We start from the raw sequence: 17,923 nt of genomic DNA on the forward strand, positions 1-17,923 counted from the left end.
TGGCTGCTGTTCCTGCGCTCTCGGATGGCGACCTGCATACAGGGACAGATGGGTTGATGGGTCGATGGGTCGATGGGCATACTGCCGCGAGCGCCGCCCGCATGTTGCTTGTTGGCCTGCGTGCTGGTGCACCCCTGGAGACATGCCCTGGGCTGTTGCCGTGGCCTCGCATCTAACTCCCACGGCTCAAACAGACCAATTTGCCAATAAGTCTGTCCACAAGTAACAGTATATCTGCGCTGCCCGTGCCATCCGGACGCGAGACCCCGTCTGCTTGATAGCCAAAGGGCCTCGATCGACACAGCCCCAGGTGCATCAAGATCCCAGCGGTGGGTGCTCTGTCAGCCGTATGGGTATCTCATGCGGCCTGCTTTCGATCGGCCGATGGCTGCCCTCCTGTGCCCATCGCCCGTTGCTCTTGTCCATGCCCATCGTCTATGCCCATCGTCCATGCCTATCGCCTATGCTCACTGTCAGCCGTATCTGCCCCCATTGCCCCACTCCTCTGGCAGCCTCTCCCGCTCGACTCTTTGTGCGACTCTCCAGGCCAACCAACACCTCCAGGAAGAGTTGCCGACGGCCGCGCAAAACGGAATCTCGGCAAACACCACACCAGCGACCCAACCCAGAGCGCCGGAGCAGTCCCCCGGCGAGGTATGTGGTCTCGAGCAGTGAGCAGCGTGCCGGGACGAGGCCCACGGGCATGTTACTGCGGAAGCATTGACCCGGTAATGTCGGCGGGTGTGGTCGCAGCACCACCCCCCCCCACTCCCACACAATGTCCAGAATGTCGGTTGCAAAATCAGCGAGATCTGACAAGTTGCTCGGCAGCCGGTCGGCCCCCACCGCAGCATCGCTGTCCAATCCCACCGAGTCGAGCCCGACCGGCGGCGCCCCGCCCGATCTCTCGCATCTCCCAGCAACCACCGAGGCCGATCTCTTGTCTGAGCCAGCCGACCCAGCTGCTCTGCCAGCGCCAGCCGATCTCAACGCTGTTGCTGCCGCTGCCACCGCCGACGCCAGCCAGCCCCGACACCCGCCTGACGCTGTCCTCTTGGCTTCTCCAGGAGACTCGCCCCGCTCTTTCCTGCCCCCCCTCGAATCGCGTAAATTCTCGCCGCAGGAGAGCAACAGCCCACATCCGCCCGCCCTGAAACACGCCAAACCGCTGTCGTCGCATGAAGATGACAACAAACCTATGACTCGCGCCCAAGCTTATCCCAACACCTCGTCCCTCCTGCCGAGCCAGGACAGCCCCGAGGACCGACCCTACCCTTCACGCAGAACCCGCCAGGCCGCTGCTGCGGCTGGAGCGTCGCTCTCAGACCGAGCCCGTTCGCTCAACAGAGAGACCGAGGCTGAGATGTTTCCGCTCAAACGAAGAAGAGCCGAGGAAGCATCAGAAGGCACTCGATCTGTCGACAGCACCACTCCCGAGGCCAGCACCAACGGAGCCGCCGATGCCGAGAGCGTCGCTAACGGAGATTCGTCGCTGGCCAACTCCGAGACCGCGATCTCGGGATCGAGACCAGAAAAACGAACAAAGATTACCCGATCGACTGCCAGATTGGCCGCCCTGGACGCTCGCTCCTTTATCCCGGAACCAGCACAGTCCGACCCCGAACCAACAGCCTCATCGAAGGCCAAACAGCTTGGCTCGATCAAGACCGAGCCCGACGTATCAAAATCCACCGATCGCCCCGCTCTCTACTCCTCCGCCCACCAGGACGCGCATGAGTCATCTGTCGCCAAAGACACCAAAGACACCAAACCGACCCCACGAAGCGATGGGCCAGAGACCCGCTCTGCTGGCTCTGCTGGCTCTGCTGTGACTGCTGCACATATCTCCAGCGCTGCCGAGGGTCTGCCGCCAACCGTAGCGGTCGGTGATGCCGCATCTCCCGCCGCGCCTCAGCTCGATGACGATGAAGGCGACGTTGTTGATCTGGAAGACGATCTGCTGGGATCACTGAACCTTCAGCAAGTGCAAGCAGGTATTGAAAATGCCATTTCGGGCCAGAGAGCTGCGGTTCTGTGGACTGATCGAACGCAGAGTGGCACCCGCGACTAACGCACCTGGCTATAACTGCTCCCCCACCCTCTACTTCAATCATAATTTTCTGCAGCCGAGGGAGATGCTCTGGACCGAGCCAAAGCGGAAATGGAGAAGATCTCGGCTGACATTGATGCATGGTCGAAATTGTAAGGGTTTCTTTCAGCGAGCACTGGCGATGATATAGCAAGACAGGTTGAAGATAGCGCTGCACTGTGCCGGGCTGCACAAGTGGTCTGTCTGCGGCTGAGTGGCAGTGCATGCGGTATCCGAGACCACTCCCGTAGCTGGAATCTCTTGCTTACTTTGGATGTTGTTGTCGATGCAGCTACTTTGATCTGATAAACCAAGATATCCTCTTGGAACAATCGGTGCTGGAAGATGGTGGGTACTATCGCATACCTCCCTCTCTCTCAGTGCATGATGCATGTAGGATCCTCCAGATGCTCTCATACCTGGATGTGATCCCAGCGACTCAAATATGAACGCAGTCCCTGATTGACCGTGCTCATACCAATGCTGCATGTCGATAGAAACACACACAGAGTTCAAGATACAGTGCGAGCGCATCCAGTCACAGCGGGACTCAAAGCTCGAGCGGGCGGAATCACGGCTTCGTCTCGCGGAGGAGCAGGCCCAGACCATGGTCGATGCCGCGGTTCGGTTAGCACATCAAACTTACAACGTATGTCCGATCGAGCGCATAGCTGGTGTGGCTGTCGGCAGCGGTAGAATGCTGACGTGTGTGGCCATTCGGCTTTCCAGGACGGTGCCCGCAAGATCCGGAAAGACATTATGGAATCAACGTCAAGTACAATCTGGGGGCTTCGCTCGGAATACGAAATGTCGTCGTATACCAGGCCATCTGGTGCGTGCAGAGCCGGGGATGGACTACGGCTGTCGTTTGCGCCGCACCAAAGAGCCCCGGAATCGGCATTCTGTCGGGCTGTGCACGAAGCTCAGGCGCATGACAGTCTCTAAACTCATCCTCCCACTCCACGATGTTTCGCCGCTCAGGCCATGGCTTTGTGTATGGACCCCTCACGTTGTTCAAGAAGAAGAAGGCGGCGATAGAGTCGGCCGGACGCACCTCCTCGGGCCTGCCGGAGGGAGTGCAGTCGATACCAGATTGGGCAAGGGCAATGATGAGGAAGCGCAAGCAGCTGGGACTCAAGCCCGTGAGTATCAGTATCCTGGGACATGCTTGGATGGGGTTGGTGGGGTCCGCGCCAAGCCGAGCAAGACTGAGGCGACGAAAGAGCGGCTGGGTTGCTGGCGGTGAACGTCATACGAATGGCTACGGATCACTGACGACCCATTGCTGCTCACCGCGCAGGTGGCCACTCCCTCGTTCTGCGATGGACTGAACGAAAACGAGAAGGAGGAGGATCTGATGTTCATTCGCTTGTTGACAGGAGGGGTAGTATGAGCTGCAGCCAGCAGAGGGCAGCGCACGCAACAAATACAGTTTTGATTACAGTCTATCCGGAAAGAAACGTGACAGTTCCTTTCTGGCTTCAGATGTCTGAACCCCGCTGACTGACTTGTAGGCCCAGCGGGTAGGCCATGGCATTGCACTCCTGTCTTCGTTGGCAATCGAGTGGTTTTGGTTGGTTTGGGAAGCACAGCCTTGAATACACCCGGCCGATCTCCTGTGGCGATGATCGACTGGCATACCGAGATCATGTTCCGTGAGGCATTGATGTCTCGATGTGTTTGTGTGGTGCATTCACTCTGCATAGCTTCATGGTTTCTCGATATCAAGATGCTCGACCTTCTCGAGTCGCTTGGCTTCCCGACAATGTGAGCACACCTGGGATGTGTTGAACTCGTTCACCGAGTACACATGGATCTTGGAGACGGATCGGTCTGGTTGGCGTCTCTGGTGGTGTATGAACTGCTCAAAGTACTTGGCGAACCTGAGTCTCCTGGGACTGGATGCATATCCCTTCCCCTGTTTCCAGGATGCATTCCCAAAGGCAATCACCACTTCGGTCTCCTTGGACATACTTGCTTGGCCATGAATGCGATGAGTGGAAGTGTATTCAGGTTCCAGGAAACACACATTCCTGGTTAAAAACGGGGGTGTCCCATTTCATTTTGGAATCCCTGTGTCTTTCATGGCAGTTGCGGGAATTGCCAGGGCACGTGTTCGTGGGACGAATGGGGCTCGACCCACACTCGATCCACACTCGATCACACTCGATCCACACTCGATCACACTCGATCCGCCATGACTGCCAGTCGCAAAAAAATTGGCCCAGAAAAAAGTCAAACCCGGGCTCACGCATCAGAACAGATCGTCGCCGATCTTTCATCGCAAAGCCCAGACCCGCACGCTCGATCCGAGCCAGGCCCGATCGCCAGCGCCGTTCCCACGTCCGTCCCGCCCGACACTCAGCCCAACTACAAGCCACCATGGGCCGAACACATACCATCGCCCTTCGTCTGCGCAACACCGTCAACTGGGCGTCCAACACCCGCAACTGGGCCATCAGTAGCTACCTCAAGCATGTCTTCCAGAAGCAGCTCGTCGGCGAGCCGGGCATCCGGTCGTCCACAACAGGCATCTGGGTCAATGTGACGCTGTGGGAAGCCGACCGAGAAAAGCTGCTGGCACACCCCCTGGTGAAGTCGCCCTTCCTGGACTTTCGGAACATGAACGCCCTCGGTGCCCTCGGCCGCATGGAGAACCGCATTGTCCGGGCCAAGAGCGGCGGAAACCAGTACTACACCGCGATCTCAAAAGGATCGGCTCCGAGCCCTATGCATTTGCAAGAGAACCGGCTCGAGGGCTTCCAGATCTTCCGCGACGACGACAAGCCCATCCGGATCAAGTTCAACTTTATTCAAAATCCACTGCTGAGCGCCGATATCCTGGCCCAGTATGTCTCCAAGCGCCTGTCGGGCCGCGAGCGCCTGGCCGTTATCTACAAGAACCTGCTCAAGTCGATGGGCTAGACAGGCTTTGTCGCTCCCCCCCCCTTCCTTCGCCCTTGGTGCTCTCTCATTTTCCTTTCCAATCGCTCCTCTGCTGCTTGTGTAAGGGACTGGAAAGGGCTGGGTGAGTATCGAGCAAGCTCGGCCAAGGACAAAGCAAGAGATAGGATCGCACTCTATCGATGCCATCGCTCGTTCCCAAGCGTGCGCGCATGACTCGAACGACGAACCGCCCGTCTCAGCCTTGCTTCCGCAGCCTTCAGCCACATCTACTTCATTCCTTCTTTCCCTCCTTCTCTCCCCCCCCCACACCCACACAAGATAGTCCCGTCCATCGTAATTACGCCTGGGATCGCGGAGGCTCTGTTGGCCTATAGCACACCAATAAACAACGATTTGAGTTCCCGCAATGTCGATTGACCCCACTGGTTGGTTGGTTGGTTCAAGCGAGAGTGTGGTGGTGGTGCATTCACGCGCGGCATCCATGACAAGAAATGGCAATGCCAGTGCAGGGTCTCTACATTAGACAGTGGTATTCGACTGGAGGACTGGGTGGAAAGCACAGAGCGCATGGGCCCATTCGCGCAGGGTGCAAACGGCATGGCATGGCATGGCAGTGGGAGTCGGATTTCAACATGAGGCGTTGGGGCAACTCGGGGGATATGGCCCCGAGATGTGAACAGGTGGCAGAACAGAGCAGAACAGAGCAGGGCAGGGAAGGGCAGAATGCACACTACGACGGACCCTAGACCGTCTTGGCGTAGGGGCCTGCATACGGATCGTAGATGACCCGCACGTTGGCCAGGGACATCTTGGTCAGCAAGGCCTTGCGCTCCCATAGCGGGTTCGCCGAGAAGAAAAAGTTCTCGAGCGGCCTCCATAGCGCAACCCAGCCGATGATTTCCAAGATGGAGGCCCAGCCGCCGTGGTTGACGAGGACGGTCCAGTTGCTGTGTGCTTCTGGGCCGTCCTGGGTAGAGGCTGCAGAGGCCGCGGCCGTGTGGAGCTGCCGGTAGTGCTCAATGAAGGAGGACAGGACGACCGAGACCAGCAGGATGGTGAAGCCGAATCCGAGCGACAAAAAGTTCCTCTGGGTGTTGCCGGTGATCTCGAGCTCCAGGCCGCGCAGGATGAAGGCGTAGTGGGCAACAATGGCCGCCTGGAGGTCAGACTGGCACTTTTCGATGAGCTCGGAGCGAAAGTCGGGATCCTGCCACTGCTCGAGCGAGATGGCCTTGAGGTCGCCGTTGGTGATGCGCTGCAGATAGGCTGGGTCGGAGGGCGGCTCGGAGAAGGAGACGCTGAGGCTGATGCTGCTGCTGCTGGACAGAAGCCCGCGCGAATCGGCCTCTTCGATCTCGCGGGTGATGTGGGCCTCTGCCCCGGCGCAGAGTTGTCGGGGCTGGAAGGGATGCGGATCGCGGGTCTCGAAGAACTGCAGCACGTTGGTGGTATGAATGTGAATGACATACGACTGGTCGGGGTTGCTGGTAGGGAGGCTCTGGCGGTCAAGCCCGTCGACGATGTGGGCCACTGAAAGCTGCAGCCGCCCAAGCGAGGACTTGAGAGACCGGATCATTCGCGGATGAGATTGGTGAGGGCAGGCCGGGCAAGCGAAGATTGGCAGCCAAACGGGAATGCGGCGTGTTTGGCGATGAGGGGATGGACGAGAGACGGCGATGGATGAATGAGAGACGAGGGAAGGGCGAGGGACCAAGAGAGACCAGCGCGTTGAGCTGGGTGGAGATGCTGGAGCCGCGATGGATCAACCGATCAGGCCCGACGAGGGCTGCAGGCCGAGAAAGAGCAGGGCCGGGTCTTGGATGCGGGAAGCATGGATACGTGACGCTGCGATGCTGCGATGCTGCGATGCTGCGATGCTGCGATGCTGTGATGCTGATAATCCGATGCTGGGTGTCCAAATGTCCAAATGTCCAAATGTCCAAGTGTCCAGTGTCCAAGTCGCAGATCCTCAGGATTGCTCTGCCTCGGCCACTTCAGGGACCATGCTCGATGGATGCAGGTTGTTCGATTCCGGGTGGACGCAGCTGGACCCGTAACGGCGCCGTCTGCATCCCTCACCACGAAACGGCACCCGAAGAGCAGGCGCAGCTTCATGGCGTGGCCATTGCCCTTCAGGCGCAGACAACGACCGGCCGCATATGCGGTTCGCTCGCTCGTTCGTTACCGCTGGCTTGGGCGGCGACAACACTCACTTTCCAACGCCCAAAGGCAAACAAACAAACAAACAAATCAAAACCGACCCGACCCGACTCGACTCGACCCAGACGCACGCTTGACCAGGGCTGACTCATTTGCAGATATCGCACAGAGGACCACACTCCAAGTTGAATTGCAGGTTGAATTTCAAGTTGAATTTCAAGTTGAATTGAAGTTGAATTGCAGAATTACATATCTGTGCTTCCCGCAGCCCAACGCCGCTCCGCCCATCACCACCAACCAGGCCCGCGCCGTCGGCACCGCGGCTCGCGTTTGGCGCACGGCCGGCTTTGTCGGCCTGTGCGCTTTGGCGCTCCGTGGCGGCGGCTCTGCCCAGGGGCGCTTCATGCGTCTGCCGGCTCCGTCGCCTGCCCTTCGCCTGCCCAGCGATCCTTGCCCGGGCCTTGTTGGGCGATGCTTCCGATATAAGCCGTCGCCTGCGGTGCCTTCCCCGCTGCTGCTCCCCGGGTCGCCTCTCCCTCCAGCCTGCACACGCCTTCTCGTCCCCGAATCTGCCTCCGTGGCCACCGCCATGAGCTCCAAGACCCAATCCGTCTACTACCAGCGGAGCGACCTGGACCACAAGCACCAGGTCGATCTGCCCTTCGAGATCCCCGTCGGCCGTGTCAAGAAGTCGAGGCTGCGGGTCAAGATCGAGAACTGGCTGGTCAACACAGGTGAGCCGAACCGGATAGCACTCTCTCTGGGCATCGCACTGGACCCGCGCTGCTTGGCTGTCCCTTCCGCCGGTTTCCGTCTCCCAGCCCCGACCCGCCTTCCAGCTTGACTGCTCACCCTGTCTCAATCCTGCCAACAACCCATCCACCTCCCAGGCCCCACCCAGATCTGGCTCGTCGCCTGGGTCCTTGCCCAGATTGCATACTTTGCCGTCTCGTACTATCAGTTGTGGACCTCGCCCACCGTCGCCACCTTCCGAAGCATCCTTGGCCACGGCCTCCCCATCGCCCGTGGCGCAGCCAACATCATCAACTTCAACTGTGCCCTGATCCTGCTCACCGTCTGCCGCAATGCCATCACCCGTCTGCGAGCAACCTTCCTGGGCAAGATTGTGCCCTTTGACCACAACATCGACTCGCACATCTACATTGCCTGGTCGATCGTGCTTTGGTCGTATGTCCACTGCGTCGGCCATTACTTCAACTACCTCAATGTCAACAAGGTCCTGCAGCAGTATGCCACTCCGGAGGCCCTCACCCTCTTGAGCGGGCCTGGTCTCACCGGCCAGATCATCACCGTTGCGTTGTTTCTGATGGTGACCTCGGCCATGGAGACCATCCGCCGAAAGGCCTTTGAGCTGTTCTGGTTCACGCACCATCTCTTTGTCGTCTTCTTTGGCGGAACCCTGGTCCACGGCGCGTTCTGCTTCATCAAGGGCGACATTGGTGATCCCTGCCGTGGCGGCCCTACCTTCTGGAAGTGGTGGATCGGCCCAGCGGCCCTGTATCTGCTGGAACGCATCATCCGCGAGTGGCGCGGACGACGCCTGACCCAGATCAGCAAGGTCATCCAGCATCCCTCCAAGGTTGTGGAGCTGCAGATCAAGAAACCCTCCTGCAAGACTCGTGCCGGCCAGTATATCTTCTTGAACTGCCCCGAGGTCGCGTACTATGAGTGGCACCCCTTCACCCTCACCTCCTCTCCGCACGAGGACTTTGTCTCGGTGCACATCCGCGTGGTCGGCGACTGGACCACGGCATTTGCCCAGCGTCTCGGATGCCAGTTCGACAAGAAGTCTGGCACCGTCGTCACGGCGCCCACCACCCTGCCTGTGGTCATGATCGACGGGCCCTTTGGAACTGCCTCCGAGGATGTCTTCAATTACGATGTGTCGGTGCTGGTCGGTGCTGGCATTGGTGTCACGCCGTTCGCATCGATCCTGAAGACAATCTGGTACCGCCTCAACCACTCCAGCGTCAAGAAGCTCAAAAAGGTCCACTTTATTTGGATCTGCCGCGACAAAGATGTAAGATGATCCGTCTTGCTGCTTCTTGAGCCACGCCGCTGCCCTGGCATCGACGCTGTCTCCATCCACGCCGCACCAAACACGTTTGCTGATACCATGCTGTTCCGTCGTTCCAGGCATTTGAGTGGTTCACAGACCTTCTCAGCACCCTCGAGGAGGAGTATCTCGAGTTCTTGGAGATTCAGACCTATCTGACGGCCAGCCTGAAGCCCGAGGAGATGACCAACCTGATGATCAATACCAACAAGGACGCCGACGGCCTCACCGGTCTGCGTTCAAAGACCTTCTATGGTCGGCCCAACCTCGACCAGCTCTTCAAGAACTTCAAGATCAAGCATCCCTCCACCGACATTGGCGTCTTCTTCTGCGGCCCGCCCGTGCTCTCGGACCAGCTGCACAAGATGTGCGACAAGTGGACCGACGCCGAGTTTGGCACCCGTTTCTACTACGGAAAGGAGAACTTTTAGTTTCCATCAATTTGCATCCGTTCATTGTTCTTTCAAAGCTCATTTGCCTGCACCCAGAGTCATTGTACATAAAGCGAGGCGTGTGTCCGGACACTCGCCCACCCGTTGACCTACACAGGTGTTGCAGTTCTCCCCTCCCCTGTGCGCCCAATCACCAGGCCAAAGGAGAAGTAAGATCCCAAAGATGATGTATTCACATCCCGCAGCGCCGACGGCAACACACCACCGTACATGCAATTTTGTCTATATGTCATTGGGTTGGGTCGTTGGCCCCTGGGAGCGGTATCGGGCGCTGGAGCTCGGCGGGGATGATGGTGATGGTGGTGATAATGATGGCGATGATGGTTGTGTTCGTTGTTGACGGAGTGCGGTGGTGGAGCACAAAGCGTGGTGGCGGACATCAGAGAGCGAACAGCCCCCAGACCAATCCCGACAAGACGACTGCCATCGTCGAGCCCGCCGCCCGAGCCAAAGAGCCAGACTTAGGTGTGGCGCTGGGCGACGCAGTCGGCAACTGGCTGGATGTTGCCGACTGGACCGTGGTTGTGGTTGAGGACGACGACGGACTGGGCAGAGGCGAGGATTGGGCACGCACTGAGCCAACAGGCCAAGCGCTGACGGGGCTGTTGTTGTCGTCGTAGCACTGGATATCAACGTATGCCCAGCTGGCGTTGTAGCTTGGCTGGCTCCACGACGGCGGGCCGCCAGACCAGGCCACCTGGCCGGCATTGGTTACGTCGTCACCCGAGTCCCAGAGCGAGAACTGGATCAGCGACGGCGTGTTTGGGAACCAGGTTTGGTTGGCAAGAGCGGGATTGGTGGAGTAGTGGGTGTTGGTGAAGTTTCGCACGGTGGTGTTATCGATCTGCCAGCTACAGAGAGACGAGGGTCGGATGAAGATGAGAGAGGTAAGCACAAGGTATGAACGAGAGGCAAGCAGTCCATGCAGTCCATGTAGCCTATGAACTCATGGAACTTCATGGAGCGCATGCAACCCGCCTAAGCAGTCCCTGAAGCCTTTGTCGCAGCAACCTGCACTGAGATGTCGCTAGTGCGGACACCTACAGGATGCGGTCCGAGTTCCAATCGATGGTATAGTCATGGTACTGATCGATTGTGCCCGAAGGAAGGTTGTGGGTGGCAGACCACACGCCATATTCGGGATAGCCTTGGTAGAACACATTCGACTGAGCCTGGGTGACCTGTGCGCCGACGATTTCATAGTCGATTTCGTCTTTGCTGTCGGACATGGTGATGAAGGTCTGGCAAGAGATCCGTATGGATCAGTAAAGCGAGCGAGAGGGCGAGGAGATGAGCACCAGAGCGCAGGCCTCTCTGCTCGCGACTAACCGTGATCAGGCCCTGCTCGGCGGCACAGCGCATGTGGGTTGTGATTCGTGCATGCCTACGAGTAGCGAGGGCCGCGGTAAGTATCAAGAGTGCAGTGGCCTCCATTAGTTGAGCTCCAGTGCCTCCACTAGTTGAGCCCTGGTGCCTCACGGACTGCAAATATTGTGGTGCCGAGCGAGACGCACGCCCAAATCGAAACACCGACAGACGCTTACAAGACATGGAAGGAGGTGCTCAGCCGCGATCCGGTGGCGATTCCGCCAGGCGGGGGCTTGTTGAGGGTGATGGTGAGACCATTGGGGCCGATCTGTACGGGGAGAGCCAAATGAGCATGGATGTTGGGGTCAGGAGAGCAAGGCCGAGGAGAACGTTGTCCCAGGCGGTCTCGACAGCATCGCCAACTCCGCGACAGTTGATGCCGGATGGACCGGATCGGCCGGATGGGGCCGGATGAGGCCGTTCGTCGGCACTGACCTGGGCATTTTCGGGGTTGTAGTCGATGGTGAAGGCGTACTTGGAAGGCGGTGCGTCGGCAAAGGGCGGCGAGGCCGTTTTATTGTTGTTAGTGTAGACGACCGAGGTGTCGTTCATGTAGTATCGGCCTGAGACGCAGTTGGCGGGGGAGTTGGCTGCGGCGAGCGCAACGCCGGCCGAGCCGACGGCGGCCAGGACGACGACAGCGGGGTGCGAGAGACGCATGGTTGTGGTGAAAGAGAGGGAGAGACGCTGAGATGGACCGCGATGCCGATGGGAAGCAAATGCCAGCGGGAGCAGGGTTGTGGGAGCGGGCCTGGCGAACGTGGCCTCCTTTTGAGCAAGTCGGGGCTGGGGCGGCGGCGACACACAACGCGCTGGGGCACAGCCCAAATGCGCCCACACAGCGCGGCAGCGGCCAATCAGCAGCGCGGTGGCTGTGGCGGTCTGGTCACACGCGGCGACACAAAGGGCCAAAACGGCCAAGAAGCAAGACGGGCCGTGGGCAGAAGAGACCATGACCAGGGCTGACAGCAGACGCGGCGACGATAACGAAGGTTGCGAAAGGAGGCGACAACGGCGGGGACGAGAGGGGAGAGGGCGGCTGTGGTGGGTGTGGCCATGGAAACGGCCATGGAGACGGCCATGGAGACGGTGGCGAGCAGGCGGCAGTATCAGGACAGCAGCCCGGACAGCCGAGTCCGGCCCCCGAGACATTACTCCCTGTTGTATGCCCTGGCAGACGATGCAGCGAGCGCATCGGGGATGGGTCCATCATCACCTGCTGGCATCTGCAGTCTCCTTGATTGTGCTCGCAGTGACGACAGCCGGCCGCGATGACGACCCATCGATACTATGGGCAGCCGCCTGCGTCTCCAATCAAGGCTGGCTCTCTGGCATTGAGCCCAGGCGGCGACGTCGTCGCCTTCACCTTTTCGTCGGATCACGGATGTGCAGCAGCCACTCCCCAATGCTCGCTGTGTGTAAGACTGCGTGGGTATTTTTGCTCTGTCGTCCGCCATCCTCGGTCGCCGCCCACTTCCTCGTCCTTTGAGCGCAAAAACCCCACTGCATCGCACCCCGCCTCAGCCATAGACAGCCGCGACCCCTCCCTACCAACGACGACGAGAGCACAGCGTCGCCGGCATGTTTTTCTCGGATGAAGCTGACGCCCCGACGGATCGCACGATCTACATCAACGATCCCGTCAAGAACCAGCTCTCCAAGTTTCTCCACAACGGCGTCACCACGGCAAAGTACAACTACTTTACGTTCCTGCCCCGTTTCCTATATGAGCAGTTCTCCAAGTATGCCAACCTGTTCTTTTTGTTCACGGCGTGCATTCAGGTAAGGTCGCACTGTCCCGTTGATGTGATGTATCGCTGTGCTTTCCGTCGGGTTCGGCCAATTGCTCTATGGCGCGTTGAAGCACTTGTCCCTGGCAGGCACGGGCGATTCCCACGCTCGCATGGCCGGCGCTGATGCCTGAATGTGCTCCGCCATCAGAACTGTCGTTTGGTTGCGTGTTGCTGACTGTATTTGTATTTTGTATTTTGTATTCTCTCGTTGGCCTGGTGCTCCACGTAGCAAATTGGCGACCTATCCCCAACCAACCGATGGGGCACCGTCATTCCTCTCAGCATTGTCGTGTGTGTGTCGGCCCTGAAGGAAATCGTCGAGGACCGCAAGCGCCATCAGCAGGACAACGAGCTCAATACCCGCTTCGTCAAGGTGCTCCGTGGCGATGCCTTTGAGGAGAAGATGTGGCGTGACGTCGTCGTCGGCGACATTGTACGCATCGAGAACGGTCAGTCCTTCCCGGCCGATCTCATCCTTCTCAGCAGCTCCGAGCCCGATGCGCTGTGCTATATCGAGACCAGCAACCTGGATGGGTAAGCAGCGCTACTGCGGGGGAGAAAGCCTCCACTGAGAGGCTGCTGGGTGTGGGCTGTATCGCAGCGGTTGCGGAGAATATCGAGTTTACGTGGGCTCAGGGCACCACATACCTTCCGGCACGACTCGGCACAGCACAGGGCTATGTGCGAGTGGTGTGTGCTGACTTGGCCACTCCTGTCGTGATCGCTGCCCAATATGTCCCCAGCGAAACCAACCTCAAGATCCGCCAGGGGTTGCCCGAGACAGCCGAGCTGCTCTCGCCCGAGGAGGTCTCTCGGCTCACCGGCGTAATCAAGTCGGAGCTCCCCAACAGCAGCCTGTACACTTATGAAGGCACCCTGCGTTTGGAGCACAAGGAGGTTCCTCTGGAGCCGATCCAGCTGCTTCTTCGCGGCGCTATGCTTCGCAACACCCGCTGGGTCTATGCCGTCGTCATCTTCACAGGCCACGAGACCAAGCTCATGCGCAACGCCACGTATGTTGGATTCACTGATCCACCAGCGCTCCAACCGTCCGCGATGAGTGCTTCTATTTATGCCGCAACGCTCAGGTCTGAACTAACGCTCGCTCCTCCGCCAGCGCCACCCCAATCAAGAGCACCAAGGTGGAGCGCTTCGTCAACCGCCAGATCATTTTCCTGTTTATCATACTGCTGCTGATGGCCATCGTCTGCTCGGCTGGAAACCTTGTTCGCGCGGTGAGTCGAGCTGTGCTCTATCGCAGGCCAATGCCCGACCTCTCCTTCTTAGTCCGACATTTTGTGTTCCATGGACTGAACCGACATTGCTTCCTCGCTCTCCTTGGCTTCAGCTCGACGGAAGGTTCAACCGCTACATCCTCTACCAGCAAACGGACACTCAAACCATCTGGGCCAACTTTGGCGCAAACATCCTGACTTTCATCATCCTGTTTAACAACCTCATCCCCCTCAGCTTGATTGTCACCATGGAGTTTGTCAAGTTCTCCTTGGGCACATTGATCAACTCGGACATGGATCTCTACCATGAGGAGACCGATACCGCAGCAACGGCGCGAACGTCTTCGCTCGTCGAAGAGCTTGGCCAGATTGACTACATATTCTCCGACAAGACCGGCACCCTCACCTGCAATGTCATGGAGTATCGCATGTGCTCCATCGGTGGCATCGCCTATGCCGAGATTGTCCCAGAGGATAAGAAAGCGCGCATCGATGAAAGTGGCAAAGAAGTGGTAAGAGCCATCTCCACAGTGCCCCAAGCCATCCATTGATCGGCTGCCGATGTCGTGGTTATTTCCATCACGATTGCCATTGCCATGGCCGTCGGCATTGTCATCATCACCGCCACTGCCGTCATGATTGTGGAACCACGGGATCTTGCCCTAACTCTGCGGTGGACATGGCAGGGATATTACGACTTCCATAGGCTTCAGTACAACCTCAAGGGCGGACATCCAACCGGCTCTGTGATCCGCGAGTTCCTGACATTGCTTGCCGTGTGTCACACCGTCATTCCCGAGATTCCGGAAGACGACCCCAGCACCATCATTTACCAGGCCTCGTCTCCGGACGAGGGTGCGCTGGTCAAGGGAGCACAGATGCTTGGATTCAAATTTACGGTAAGGAGCTGGCGCCAGATGTGCATGGGCCTCGAGCGAGGTCTGCAGCCAACACAGACAATGTGTCGAGTCCATGCCTGCTTTGGAAATCGTCCTGCGTCCACTCCCCTGTTGACCACGCTTTTCATCCGACTGCTGCGACAAAATCCAGACTCGGCGCCCCAAGTCCGTGACGATCGCCGTCGAAGGACAAGACCTGGAATATGAGGTGCTCAACATTTGCGAGTTCAACTCCACCCGCAAGCGCATGTCGGCCATCGTGCGTGCTCCCAGTGGCGAGCTCAAGCTGTACATCAAGGGCGCCGATACCGTGATTCTCGAGCGACTCGCCCCAGACAACAATCCATACGTGAATATCACTTGTGCCCATCTCGAAGACTATGCTACCGAGGGCCTGCGAACGCTCTGTATCGCTTACCGCGACATCTCCGAGGAGGAGTATACCGAGTGGTCTGAGATCTACAACAAAGCGGCAACGACCATCAACAATCGCGGCGAGCAGCTCGACCGGGCGGCTGAGCTCATCGAGAAGGACCTTATCCTGCTGGGCGCCACTGCGATCGAGGACAAGCTTCAGGACGGCGTGCCTGATACTATCCACACGCTCATGAGTGCCGGCATCAAGGTCTGGGTGCTGACGGGCGATCGTCAGGAAACAGCCATCAACATTGCATACTCGTGCAAACTGATCACGGACGAAATGGGCCTCATCATCTGCAACGAGACGACCCACTTTGAGACCAAGGAGTTCCTCGAGGAGAAGCTGCAGACCGTCAAGGATGGGCTCAGTGGTGCAGCAATCAAGAAAACTCAGAAGAAATCGTGGTGGGGCAAGCCAAAGTTTCATATTGACAAGGACGCCGACACCGATGCTGAGGTATGGGGTGTTTGAGGGCTGGCTTCTGGAGCAAGCACGGCGCCTGTGGCAGCGACAGTACCACTGCAAGCGAGGATGCTGTGTGCCTCGGTCTGATTGATTCCGCCATCACACCTTGCCCGCTCAGCCACTCGCACTCGTCATCGATGGACGGACTCTTGAGTTTGCTCTCGAGAAAGACATCTCGTTCATCTTTCTGGAGCTCGCAACAATGTGTAAGGCGGTTGTATGCTGCCGCGTCTCCCCCCTCCAGAAGGCCCTGGTCGTCAAGCTCGTCAAGAAAAACGTCCAGGGCAGCGTCACGCTCGCGATCGGCGACGGCGCCAATGACGTGAGCATGATCCAGGCGGCCCATGTCGGCATCGGCATCAGCGGCATGGAGGGACTCCAGGCGGCACGCGCTGCCGATTTTGCCATTGCCCAGTTCCGGTTCCTGCGCAAGCTGCTGCTCGTGCACGGCGGATGGGCTTACTCGAGGCTGAGCAAGCTGATTCTGTACAGCTTTTACAAGAACATTACGCTGTATCTCATCCAGCTCTGGTTCGCCTTTGACAACGGCTTCTCCGGACAGGTACGCCCGTGCATCGGATACAGCAGGATTAAAGCAGTGTGGGCTGGAGCGGGCTGGGTCGCAGCAGTCGATTTGACGCCCGTCTATCCACCTCCTCACTCTCATTGCTTCGCTCGCAGACTCTATTCGAGTCTTGGACCCAGTCGGCCTACAATGTAGCCTTTGCAGTCTTTCAGCCGGTCGCCATCGGCATCTTTGACCAGTACGTCAACTCGCGGATGCTCAACATGTACCCTCAGATGTACAAGATTGGGCAGCGATCCGAGTTCTACAACTACAGGACGTTCTGGTCGTGGATTGCCAACTCCTTCTTCCACGCCCTCGTGATGTACTGGTGCTTCTCGCAGATTTACGGCGAGGGAACCATGCTGGCCGATGGTCGCGTTGGCAACCAGTGGCTCCTCGGGCAGATGGTCTACACCAGCGACGTCATCACGATCTCGCTCAAGGCGGCGATGGTGGCCGATACCTGGGTCAAGTTCACTTGGGCGGCCGTGTACGGCTCGCTGGTGCTCTGGTTCATCCTATTCCCGATCTATGTCGCCGTGGCCCCATCGATCGGACTGTCAACGGAGCTGTACGGCCTCAACCCGCCCATGTTCGAGAGCGCGGGATTCTGGTTTGGCATCCTCCTGATCCCTGTGATCGCCAACTTCCGCGACTTTACTTGGAAATTGTAAGTAGCTGGCATGCGTGTTTCATTGCGTGGGAGGCGCTGCGTCATCCCGACGAAAGCGACAGGTGGTTTGTGCAGATGGCACTCGCATCCAGCGCTTCATGATCTCCCATCAGGCCGCTCGCAGTCGCTGACGCCACGGACTTCCGTCGCCTATTCCGACAGCTTCAAGCGCAACTACCTCTGCAAGTCGTACCATATTGTCCAGGAGATCCAAAAGTTCAACATCCCAGACTATCGCCCTCGCATGGAATGGTTCAGGAAGGCTGTTCACAAGGTCCGCATGGTCCAACGCATGAAACGAACGCGAGGCTTTGCCTTCTCGCAGAGCGACAGCGGCCAGGCCAACCTGATCCGGGTCTACGACACAACCCGCAGAAAGCCCAAAGGATGAGCTCGATGGGCCCGGCTTGGGCTGCGAGCAAGCCTTGCGTCTCGGCAGCAGATACAGGCTCCTCTCTTTCTCCTCCGAACACCACGCTCTTCTATCACGGTATTCACTCTCGCCTACCTTTCTTCTTCCTCTCAACTCACACCCCTCCTTTCTTATTCTCCAATCTCTATTTCTATCCATTTCTCTCTATTTCTCTCTTTCCTCATTTGCGGAGCAGGCTCTTGCAGTCTCGATCGTTGGGCTGCAAAGCGCCATCCGCGGCATCAAAAACGGGACATGCTCGCTGGAGCGATGGCTGCTGCTGCTGCTGCTGTTGCGGGCTGGTGCTGTGGAAAACCAACGACGGAAATATACGGCCTGCTGCTGCTGATACAGCGCCGCTTGGGTCGTTGCTGGTGCGGGTGGCCATTGCACGTTGCATTGGC

The 17,923-nt window shown here is 58.4% G+C and overlaps 7 protein-coding genes across 7 annotated transcripts; 4 read left to right on the forward strand and 3 right to left on the reverse strand.

Annotated features, from left to right (window-relative positions):
• Positions 1–738: 738 nt before the first annotated feature.
• On the forward strand, positions 739–3,536 carry BJ171DRAFT_495304 (uncharacterized protein). Its single transcript, XM_053110107.1, has 7 exons — positions 739–1,994; positions 2,127–2,202; positions 2,382–2,437; positions 2,587–2,738; positions 2,819–2,921; positions 3,071–3,231; positions 3,390–3,536. The coding sequence occupies exons 1-7, from the start codon at positions 779–781 to the stop codon at positions 3,480–3,482; spliced, it is 1,857 nt and encodes a 618-aa protein (XP_052969048.1). The 5' UTR covers positions 739–778; the 3' UTR covers positions 3,483–3,536.
• An 803-nt stretch (positions 3,537–4,339) lies between these two features.
• On the forward strand, positions 4,340–5,401 carry BJ171DRAFT_495306 (uncharacterized protein). The gene has a single exon (XM_053110108.1). The coding sequence runs from the start codon at positions 4,472–4,474 to the stop codon at positions 5,012–5,014; it is 543 nt and encodes a 180-aa protein (XP_052969049.1). The 5' UTR covers positions 4,340–4,471; the 3' UTR covers positions 5,015–5,401.
• A 284-nt stretch (positions 5,402–5,685) lies between these two features.
• Positions 5,686–6,669, reverse strand: BJ171DRAFT_309618 (uncharacterized protein). Its single transcript, XM_053107076.1, has one exon. It carries the CDS (start codon positions 6,570–6,572, stop codon positions 5,739–5,741), a length of 834 nt encoding a protein of 277 aa, XP_052969050.1. The 5' UTR covers positions 6,573–6,669; the 3' UTR covers positions 5,686–5,738.
• Positions 6,670–7,217, reverse strand: BJ171DRAFT_309617 (uncharacterized protein). Its single transcript, XM_053107075.1, has one exon. It carries the CDS (start codon positions 7,109–7,111, stop codon positions 6,767–6,769), a length of 345 nt encoding a protein of 114 aa, XP_052969051.1. The 5' UTR covers positions 7,112–7,217; the 3' UTR covers positions 6,670–6,766.
• Positions 7,218–7,745: 528 nt separating this feature from the next.
• BJ171DRAFT_579328 (ferric reductase NAD binding domain-containing protein) lies at positions 7,746–9,664 on the forward strand (the record flags this gene model as incomplete). The annotated part of the gene is made up of 3 exons (XM_053113959.1): positions 7,746–7,890; positions 8,047–9,197; positions 9,314–9,664. 3 exons carry the CDS (start codon positions 7,746–7,748, stop codon positions 9,662–9,664), a joined length of 1,647 nt encoding a protein of 548 aa, XP_052969052.1.
• Positions 9,665–9,817: 153 nt separating this feature from the next.
• BJ171DRAFT_495310 (concanavalin A-like lectin/glucanase domain-containing protein) lies at positions 9,818–11,781 on the reverse strand. The gene is made up of 5 exons (XM_053110109.1): positions 11,489–11,781; positions 11,230–11,321; positions 11,015–11,069; positions 10,730–10,926; positions 9,818–10,536 (listed from the first exon to the last, which is right to left on the reverse strand). Exons 1-5 carry the CDS (start codon positions 11,711–11,713, stop codon positions 10,065–10,067), a joined length of 1,041 nt encoding a protein of 346 aa, XP_052969053.1. The 5' UTR covers positions 11,714–11,781; the 3' UTR covers positions 9,818–10,064.
• Positions 11,782–12,634: 853 nt separating this feature from the next.
• Positions 12,635–17,784, forward strand: BJ171DRAFT_456836 (uncharacterized protein; the record flags this gene model as incomplete). Its single annotated transcript, XM_053108328.1, has 10 exons — positions 12,635–12,835; positions 13,076–13,380; positions 13,590–13,859; positions 13,964–14,081; positions 14,195–14,593; positions 14,768–14,980; positions 15,132–15,857; positions 15,985–16,428; positions 16,548–17,104; positions 17,270–17,784. The coding sequence occupies 10 exons, from the start codon at positions 12,635–12,637 to the stop codon at positions 17,496–17,498; spliced, it is 3,462 nt and encodes a 1,153-aa protein (XP_052969054.1). The 3' UTR covers positions 17,499–17,784.
• Positions 17,785–17,923: the final 139 nt, after the last annotated feature.

Source organism: Polychytrium aggregatum (genome assembly GCF_025602895.1).
Source record: "Polychytrium aggregatum strain JEL109 chromosome Unknown BJ171scaffold_9, whole genome shotgun sequence".
Classification (NCBI taxonomy): domain Eukaryota; kingdom Fungi; phylum Chytridiomycota; class Chytridiomycetes; order Polychytriales; genus Polychytrium; species Polychytrium aggregatum.